This window comes from Lampetra fluviatilis, chromosome 13 (assembly GCF_964198595.1).
Source record: "Lampetra fluviatilis chromosome 13, kcLamFluv1.1, whole genome shotgun sequence".
In the NCBI taxonomy this organism is placed as follows: domain Eukaryota; kingdom Metazoa; phylum Chordata; class Hyperoartia; order Petromyzontiformes; family Petromyzontidae; genus Lampetra; species Lampetra fluviatilis.
In genome coordinates this window covers 13270470-13281238 of record NC_136287.1, presented here as the reverse complement: position 1 = coordinate 13281238, position 10769 = coordinate 13270470, and the positions used below count along the sequence as shown (strand labels likewise).

Here is a 10769-nt window from a genome sequence, read left to right as displayed (position 1 = left end):
CCAACGTCAGCTTACCGTGGATAATTAGACCCAAGCCGAAACATAACATATTAAAAATAATGTTTAAAAAAATATTTTTTTATGATAGAATATAGTATTGTCATCAATATGACGTAAGTATACCAAGCTTGCAGTTGATACCACATTGGGAAGTGGGTTAAAATTGAGTTACAAGATTTGAGCATACAACAACGACAAAAACAGGCAGAGTGAGTTAAATAAAAGTGTGTAAAATAAAAGCGTGTAAAATAAAAGCGTGTTAAATAAAAGCGTGTAAAATAAAAGCGTGTAAAATAAAAGCGTGTTAAATAAAAGCGTGTAAAATAAAAGCGTGTTAAATAAAAGCGTGTTAAATAAAAGCGTGTAAAATAAAAGCGTGTAAAATAAAAGCGTGTAAAATAAAATCGTGTAAAATAAAAGCGTGTAAAATAAAAGCGTGTTAAATAAAAGCGTGTTAAATAAAAGCGTGTAAATAAAATCGTGTTAAATAAAAGTGTGTAATAATAAAAAGAGATCCTTCCGTGCCCATGGGCAGTGTTGAATGGCTCATCCTGCCAGTGGATGTCCACGCGGGCGTGGTTCCCTCCTTTGGGCTGCCACTCCGTCATTAGTCTCGACCACTGACCGTGGCCCCGTCATCACCAACAATGTTGTAGGTGCAGGAGTGGCCGGCAACCCGCGGCTCTTTGAGGCTTTGCTTCACGATCTTCTTTTTGTGATGATTAAGAACCCTCCGTCGCGTATTCACCGCGTGCACTGCAGCTCTCGATGTAGTGATGGGGGAGTTTATTTCTTAACCGAATTCCAAAACCAAAATGCCTCTTCTTCTTGCACTTTTGGTTGTCTTAGGGGGGGCATTCATCTGCAACGGCAGAATAGAAACGTTAGCTCAGTATTCTTCAGTCATTTTCAGAGGGTGGGCCACTTTCCCCGATAAGACATCATCAGCGTGAGGGCCGCCACGCATCTGAAACCATTGGGATTTGACAGCACGATGATGATGATGGGGTGCTGTCACCATTTGTGTATTGTTGCTTGGCCAGTGGCCCGCGGGCCTTGCGATGAAGACCACTCGGTTTCACCATTTCACGCGAAGTACATTTTTTTCACTTTTTATGCCCACAATGTTGCTGACGAATGGCTGTATTTGTGTGTGCGTGTGTGTCAATTGTGCTTATGCACCACTGCCAACGCTACAGCAGTCGCATCGCCAACATAATTTATGTTTCAAGGCTACGTGTCACCGACATTGATGGCCCAAGTGACGGCCCCGGCCCTCACCAGGAACCTCTTCCCAATCGTGGTACCACTGCGGGTGGTACGATCCGCTCAGCCCTGCCCCGCAAGAGTTATTCAATCTCACACGTCTCGGTAGTCGTTAGTAGCAATAGTGGGCTTTCGTGACCAATATTAACCGTAATAAAGGTTGTTTTTATTGATGGGTTAGATCGCGTAATTATAAATGTGTCGTGAAACCCGCCGCCACCACCCGACACAGGCAATTAGCAAACGTGACAAACCTTACTCAGTAGTCGACCTTACTAGTCGGCTGTCGGGTGGTGGCGGGTTTCACGACATATTTGTATTTACGCGATTTTAACCCACAAAACAACCTCTTGTGGAGAAGGGTTATTCAACTGAAACAGTCCCCAGAACAACATTCACCTTTCAATAGCACCGCCTTTATTTCAATTTACTTTTCAAGGTCACAATTGTTATTGACGAATGTGTTCATCTTTTTGTTTGTTCTTGTGCACCGCTGCCAACGCAGTTCTATCACCAAATTATTGAATTTATCGTAGCCTCGCCGCGATATAATTCACGATATAATTTCCACGATATAATTTCCACGATAATCGCGATATCACTTTTACCAATGACTTTGAAATTCCATTTCGCGTTTTGTTTACAATTGGATTTTTTTGTTGTTGCGCTTTTCTGTGGTTCGATTATGAGTAATATTCTCAGCTGAAATTCTACATCGGTCCGCCACATGTCCCGGCAACCCTGAAACTCGCAAAAAAAACCGGCAGCAGTTCCTCGAAGCCATTCACAGTGGCTCATATTGTCTTAGGGGCCGTCCATAAATGACGTTACGCGATTTTGGACGATTTTTGACCCCCCCCCCTCGTCACACGGCGTCACAAAAGTCAGCCCCCCCCCCTCAAATGTGACGTCACAAAGCTCTTCACCCCCCCCCCCCAAAATAAAACATGCTTCAAATCGCTTTAAACTATTGTCATTGTAGGGCGTATTTAATGTGGCGCTGCACTCTGATGTTGTAGGAGAAAACATTGATTAAAAAGTCTGTTTAATTAAGTAGAACGTGTTGTCACACATCGTCACAAATGTCTGACCCCCCCCCCCCAGGTGCGTGACGTCATTTATGGACGACCCCTTAAATCACAATTCAACAAACGATCCGTTTGAGCAAACGAGACCCCACTTGTCAGCAAGCGGCCAAGGCGGTGTGAGAGACAAACCGGAGGCCGGGTTCGTGTATTTTTATGATTGGGACTCATCAGCACGGCACAGCCACCGATGCTCATTGCAAGCCTGCAAAGCCTGACTCTGGGCAACCATTTACAGCTACAACCATATACAGCTACAAGCATATACAACTACAGCCATATACAGCTACAAGCATATACAGCTACAGCCATATACAGCTACAGCCATATACAGCTACAACCATATACAGCTACAGCCATATACAGCTACAGCCATATACAGCTACAGCCATATACAGCTACAACCATATACAACTACAGCCATATACAGCTACAGCCATATACAACTACAGCCATATACAGCTACAGCCATATACAACTACAGCCATATACAGCTACAACCATATACAGCTACAAGCATGGGCGGCGTCCACCACCGACACGCTAAGGGGGCCCATGAGTGTGGCCAATAGCAACAACATTGACGCCCGCGAATGTAAATACCTGGGAACAAAATTAAAAAAAAATTGGTATTTTTTATAATAAACAAAGCAGGTGAAGTCGCATAATCTGTGTAACCCGTCCATGGAACTCCCCCCCCTCCTACACCACCACCACCTCCTACACCACCCACACCTACACCACCACCACCACCTCCTACACCACCACCTCCTACACCACCACCACCTACACCACCACCACCTACACCACCACCACCTCCACCACCACCCACACCACCTACACCACCACCACCCACCCACTCCACCTCCTACACCACCTCCTACACCACCCACACCTACACCACCCACACCTACACCATCACCACCTACACCACCACCACCTCCACCACCACCCACACCACCTACACCACCACCACCCACTCCACCTCCTACACCACCTCCTACACCACCCACACCTACACCACCACCACCTACACCACCACCACCTCCTACACCACCACCACCTACACCATCACCACCTACACCTACACCACCTACACCATCACCACCTACACCTACCCCACCACCTCCTACACCTACACCACCTACACCACCAGCAGGGGGAGGAACTCACCGGCTGCGCTGGCCCCGAGTGGGCGGGTCGCGGTGCTCCTCCCGAACCCGGCAGTGGGGGGAGTCGTGGTAGCCCCTCCACCTTCCTCCTCCTCCCTCCACCTTCCTCCACCACCCTCCACCACCTTCCTCTCCACCTCCACCTTCCTCCTCCCGCTCCGCATCACCCTCGTGGCTCTCACCCCCCTCCGCCCCCCCCCCCTATAAGGAAGAGGTTTTTTTGTGGGGGTCTAAGCTTCATCGTCGTCATCTTAATCATCATCGGCGGAACAAACACAAAAAACCCACGGTCATCATCAGCATCATCATCAGCAGCAAGAAGCAAGAAGCGGTGATCGGCGTAAAATAACGAAAGCGGAAGACGCAGCAGCGTTGATGCTGCTCCATTCATTGACACAGACGGGCCGCGAGCGAGGGTAGTTGTGGTCAGGGCACTGCGGTGAGGCTCTGTGTGGCTTCGGTGCTGCCGCATGCACAGAGCAGTGTGGGTCCGTGTGGGTCGGTGTGGTGTCAGTTAGCGTGGTGTACGCTGTGGGTCAGTGTGGTGGGGGTTAGTGTGGGTGAGTGTAGTGGGGGTTAGCGTGGTGTACCCTGTGGGTGAGTGTAGTGGAGGTTAGCGTGGTGCACCCTGTGGGTGAGTGTAGTGGAGGTTAGTGTGGGTGAGTGTAGTGGAGGTTAGTGTGGTTCAGTGCAGTGGGGGTTAGCGTGGTGTACCCTGTGGGTGAGTGTAGTGGAGGTTAGTGTGGGTGAGTAGTGGAGGTTAGCGTGGTGCAGGGCAGTGGAGGAGTGGTGCAGCGTTCTGCACTTGGCTTTCGCCCCATGCCCCGGTGACGATGTCCACCACGGAGCTCTACTGCAAGGTGAGGCGGTGTCATGTGTGTGATGTGTAATCTGTGTGATGTGTCATCTGTGTGGTGTGTCATGTGTGTGGTGTGTCATGTGTGTGGTGTGTCATGTGTGTGGTGTGTCATCTGTGTGATGTGTCATCTCTGTGGTGTGTCATGTGTGTGGTGTGTCACGTGTGTGGTGTGTCATGTGTGTGGTGTGTCATGTGTGTGGTGTGTCATCTCTGTGGTGTGTCATGTGTGTGGTGTGTCATGTGTGTGGTGTGTCACCTGTGTGGTGTCACCTGTGTGGTGTGTCATGTGTGTGTACTGTGTACAGTGTGTGATGTGTGTACTGTGTGATGTGTGTACTGTGTACAGTGTGTGTACTGTGTACAGTGTGTGATGCGTGTACTGTGTGTGATATGTAGTCTGTGTCACGTGTGTACTGTGTGATGTGTGTACTGCGTGTGCTGTGTGCACTGCGTGCACTGTGTGTACTGTACGTGTGTACTGTGTGCACTGTGTGTACTGTACGTGTGTACTGTGTGCACTGTGTGTACTGTACGTGTGTACTGTGTGTGTGCACTGTGTACTGTGCGTGTGTACTGTGTGTACTGTACGTGTGTACTGTGTGTACTGTGTGTACTGCACGCAGTAGCGTGCCGTGTGCTATGTACCTGGGTTGTGTGTCATGTACATTAAGTACACGTACATCATTATCTTCTGTGTATGTTACATAATAATCAGTAGTGTGTGTGTGTACTGTGTTATCTGCGTTTCGTAATTTGTGTACTGCGTGTACTTGATGTCACTGCAATGATGACGTGTTTGTGTACAAGCATACGCCCTGTACATGTTTGTATTTACTCTCTGTGCGGTATATTCTGCAGTGCTGATTGTGCGTGCATTCTGTAAGTAGTGCAGGAATATTTTACGTTCTGAGCACATGATGCACATTTATATCCATGTGTGTTCTCCACACGTTGTGTGTATGTGACGTGTTGTTAATTGGTGTTTAGAACACGTAAGAAGATGCTTGAGTCAGGGTGCTAATTGGAGGCAGCATCACGACTGTATACCTGCTGGTAGATTATTTATCTCTGTGCACACTCCTGGCCCTGCCTCGTTTCAAGGGATGCTTACACCCTCCCTCCCACACACCTCCGATTATCTACGTACGGTGCGAAAGAAGTTCAACATACCTACTGTATATACATCACCTTCTTCCCTGGCCGCCTGTTCTATACCATTACAGACCACACGTGACTGCCTGCCTCCCTACCTCCCCGCTTGAGTCTCAGCCTGACTGCCTATCTGCTTGAGTCTCAGCCTGACTGCCTATCTGCTTGAGTCTCAGCCTGACTGCCTATCTGCTTGAGTCTCAGCCTGACTGCCTATCTGCTTGAGTCTCAGCCTGACTGCCTATCTGCTTGAGTCTCAGCCTGACTGCCTATCTGCTTGAGTCTCAGCCTGACTGCCTATCTGCTTGAGTCTCAGCCTGACTGCCTATCTGCTTGCCTGCCTGTGTGCTCCTCCATTACAACCCACACGTCACTACCTACCTGCTAACCTGTGTGTGTGTGTGTGCTCACCTGTCGCTTTACCTGCTGCCCCCCCACCCTCCCACCTGCCCTGTTTGTTTACTTGGCCCATCCACCTGGCCCGCTTTGGGTGCGAGCATCCTCGTTACCCCGTGTTGGTCTGTAATCGCTTGGCCCTTCCCTGGCCCTTCCCGACACACGCCTCTGTCTCTGTCTGTCTCTCCACGTTGTTCGAGGGCTGTCCCTCTCGCTGCGGGCTAGAAGAAGGTGGAGTGGACGGCGGCGTGGAGGGGGGGGTCGAACCGTGGAGTGGCAAACCAGGCGGTTAAAGTTTCTTATTTGCATGTTGACCTGTGCGTTGAGTCCAAACTCCAAAAAGATGTCTCGGTCTGGCCGTTTCTCCATGGGTTCTTTTTTGGGGGGTTATGTGTTGATACTTACCGCAAAAATTAATGGTTTAATTTTTTTTAAAGTTAAGTGTTTCATTATCCGCAAGTTAAAACTTGACATTAATAAGCATGCGAGCCTGCTATGCAAACACATTCCGTGCCCTCCCCACCACTACATACCAGTCTAAGCCACACCTACACTCCGTGCTGTAATCGCCGTTGTCAAATGTCCCCCCCCCTCCCCCCCAACATTGTTATGTTTTAAATCGCGAAATCAAAAGCCGGTGGAGCACTACACAGTTCTTCGAACACACCGGGAACTCCGCCGTGGGCTGAGCCGTCGCTGCCACTTCGCATCGCCACAAATCGGTCGCAGGCAAAGTTGCAAACACGTTGGCACCGAATGAGAAGCCGTCGAGAAACGATGCGTCTGTCTTGCGAGAGAGACAGACAGAACACACATTTTGGTGCATTAGGGGCAGATGAGATTCAGTTATCCGTGGTTGGCATATAAGCAAGATGAACGCGCAGATAATAGGAAGACTGGAGCAGCTTGAGTTGTTGCTCCAATTCCAGTAAACATTAGTAAGTTAGAACAATGTTGTGCCAACTTTGTCCAAAGTTGGTTCAAACGTTCCAACCACATACCAGTGATGGCCCAACGTTGCAGGTTTACTTGGATGTCTGTTCAGGGAATTATTTGGTCGTCTCATGACCGTCATCATCGTTGTCTTCACCATCACCCGTTTATAATTAATAAGCTTAATCTAATATCTTACTGTCATTGTCCTCCCTGTTATCCACAGGCACTATGGGTAATGGGACCCGTAATTATCAATAAAGTACATTTGACATTCACGTTTTCAACGAAATTACGGATAAACATGAGTGCCGATCCACAGAGAAAGAGATAGATCATAGATCTGTTGGTGTCGCAATACGTGAGTAGGGCGCCGGATATCGTGGCGACAGATAAAAGGCGTTACGCTCTACAAGGTAGGGACAGAATACAACCTGCCTGGGAGCAGGAGGTCTGGCAAAGGATGCGGTGACTAATTCGAATCCCAGCTGTGGTAGACTCAACCCTGTCATTACCACCGGCAATCGCCACTCGCCCGAGGCTTTGCCACTCGGTGGGAAGTCCCCAACGAGTCATTTTCTGTGGATGGAATGTGCCCCTGCCATCGGAACGTCGAATTTCCAGTGGCGACTCACGACTGCCAGAGGGAGATGAGCTTTGATCAGCACGGCGCATCTGGGCCCACTTTTTAATCCGCACGAACCTCGCTGCCAGTGTGGCGTTGCCCAGGTTAGGGACCAGACCTGTGACATTTCATTGACAGAAGTGCTGTAGAGTAACCGCAATATAATCAATAAAAAAACGAAAATATTTTGACATTGGTGATGTTTATATACAGTAGTGTATTAATATTTACCGCACGTTTCAGTACAAAGTCGGATGCCCTATGAGATCCTGACTTTGTACTCGGGGCTGGAAATGGATAGCGGAGTTGAGGTTGTCGGGAGGATGAAGCCTGGTTGTGTTTTTGTGGGATGAGAGGTTTCTCTGTGCTGCTGTGTCAGCCTCTGTCCGTGTTTCTGTCTGTGTGTGTGTCCGCCTTACTATCTCTGCATCACTCTCCCTGTCCATCTCTCTTTGCCTCACTGTTTCTGTGTTTCTCTAGAAGTGTCTGCTTCTCTCTCTCTCTGCTGTGTCCATGTGAATGTCTTCGTGTACCTCCTGTCTCTGTGACCCCTCCCCCCCGTGTGTGTGTGTGTCTTCTAACTGTCTGTCTATCTGTGTCTTTACATACTTCACCCTGTGTCTTTCTGCGTAACGTGTGTCTCTCCGTGTGTCTCTCAGTGTGCGCGTTATCTCCCTGCATCTCTTGTTGCTACCACACCGTCCTCCTCTGTTCCCGTGTTTTCTTCTTCACAGCGACCCACTTATTGCCGCATGTGGCCCCAGGAGCCAACGCTGCGTGACCGTGCTCCGTTGACCTTCCGCGTGTAACCCTCTCTGGATGTCTCAAGTCCCTCCTTCCGGTCTGCACAGGGATTCTCCCCGTGTTGAGCCGGCTCTGCGAAGCCTGGGGGCCTGCACACAACTTGCCAAGGGCTGTAACTGAGCACCTCTGAATACTTAAAGGTTCTTGTAAAGGCGTATGCGGGAATATTTTATTTTTTGAGCAAGCTGGTAAGCCAGTCGATTTAAAAGGTACCCGTGCTTTGTGTGTGGGGAATCCTCGTAGGCTATATTTACACGTGTCTGACAGGCATGTGTGAGCTTTCACCAATTTGCACACAAATGTTACCCACGTGATAATCGTTCTGGTATGGAGCAAAAGGCTAATTAAAGACGCATTCTTTTTGAAAGCACTTTGTTGCCATTCTTGCCCGAACGTTATACACACCTGGGCACTGGCATTGTTGCTGAGCTGTGTGGGAAGTCTTTGTAGTGACTGACCTAGGAGCGTGGCATTTTTTTGTCATCGGACGTCTGCAGTTGGATGGACATAACATTTCCAGGGGCAATAGAGCAATACGTTGCTCCTTTCAAAGCGACAATCTGTAATCCTAACCGTGGAAAGCAACACGAATGAATTAATGTTATGAAAATGCCAAAGTATATTAACTAAAACAGTAAAATGCTGTATTACAGCAGGGTGCTGTATTCAGTCGCATGCCTTCGATGCCTTCAACATTTTTTTTTAAAACCCATAACATTCACATCTGCAAAACAGTGGTAAGACTTAACCTCAATGGGAACTGAATACTTTTTTTTCGATTTAAAGCTTTCGTGACTGCAGGGATTCATATTCTTGGTTCTTTCGGTAAAGTCACGTGACTTTACCGAATGAACCAAGAAAACTGAATACTTATTATGTAAACTCAAACTGTGCTGGGGTAAGGATGAGTGTCGTGCCTGTGAAGGTGCCTCTACACACTGCGGTGCTTGTTGTTGTTGTTGTTATTACGACTACTACTATTTTAAAAGCTTGCCAATAATATTGCTGCTGACTGCGTACTTGACCGGCATCCAAGCGTGTAACTGCTTGCCTCTCAAAAAGACTCCCCATTCAAATGTGAATGTACTGCCGAGTATGCAGATAGCCTTCTAAGGAATTTAGCGAGCATGCCTGTACAACCGTAGTTTCGTTATCGATTTTAAAATACGCGTGGTATTTGTTTTGCAATGGATGCTCAGTATGCTTTTTTCCAATTATTCCTCTCTCTGCCGACCATAGTCGTTGTGATCTACACCGGTATACTTATTAGACGGACCAGGGAAAGTCTATGCTGTGACCTGTACTGATACAGTGTTCTGTGTTGAGCTCTTTGTCAATCCACTCATGGATTAAGGCCCTCTTAAAGCCATTTTGCCAGTCACGGGTAATGTTTGACCCTCCTTCGCTGCACTGGTCAGTGCTGGTTGCTGGTCAGGATCGGTTGGGACATAGATTGGCACAGATGTTCGGCGTGTGCGGAAATATAACCAGGTCACAGTGTGTTCACGACGGCGTACAGTATTAACCCCGCGATTATTTATTGCTTTTAAATATACGCTGCGGTTTTTAATATTTTAATTGAGAATTCTTGGCATGGAAATGTGTATTCCGTTTGCCAATTTAAGTTTTTTGTACGGTTATTGACAATATGGACAATTAAAATGGCTTTGGCAGGACACATCACTGGGGCTGATGGATGCCCATGGACGAGACTGGTAATGGAATGGCAGCGAAAGGAGAGGAAAACGCCGTTTTTGTTTAAAATGACCAGTACGAAGATGGAGCGATGAGATCAATTAACGTACAGGAGTGACATGGATTTGAGCAGCACTGGATTATTAGGCATGGCTATGGCGTGGGGCAGGGGGGGGGAGCCTTCATCCAGCAGTGGATAGAGTATGACAAATACTCTGTACTGTACTTCATCCCTTGCGAAATAGACACTGCCACGCTTCATTAGCGCGTGCTTGTTTATATGGGGTGTGTAAAGATGCATCTGTTCATCAATGAATATTGATTGTTATGGCTCATTATAGATGACTTATTGCATACAAAAATTTCAATATTTGTTTCATGTTTATGCATATCGCACGCTAATGATGCACAAATCATCTGCTGGCATTGCACTTAGCCTGACGGAGCAAACAAGGCTCTAAACAAATGAGAGACAGAGGTGTTTTTTAATGCAATTAGAGCAGTTATAATGAGAACACAAAAAATAACTGATTCTTAAACGAACGGCGTCCTTGAATCCGGAAAAATTCACCCCACTGCTAGGGGCGGGGAGCGAGACATCGCAATTTATTTATTATTCATCCACCGTGGCCAAGCTGCGCTGCGTAGCAGCATCTGAGCCAAAATGAGGGAGGCCCGTCATCCAGCAGTGGAAAGGCAAGACAGCTGTGCAGTACAGGTATGGCAGAGGCGTGCGTCGCTGTACAGCGACTCGAGTGAGGTCGTGGGCCTAGGTCTGAAATCCT

The 10769-nt window shown here is 47.9% G+C and overlaps 1 protein-coding gene across 1 annotated transcript in view; it reads left to right on the top strand.

The window, feature by feature from the left end:
- Positions 1-3586: 3586 nt before the first annotated feature.
- The window catches only part of LOC144935565 (unconventional myosin-Va-like), a 112036-nt gene continuing 104853 nt past the window's right edge, over positions 3587-10769 (top strand). The window contains exon 1 of the mRNA XM_078862344.1: positions 3587-4383. Within this exon, the coding sequence (XP_078718470.1) occupies positions 4357-4383 (27 nt within the window). The 5' untranslated portion in view covers positions 3587-4356. The remainder of the gene's footprint in view (positions 4384-10769) is intronic.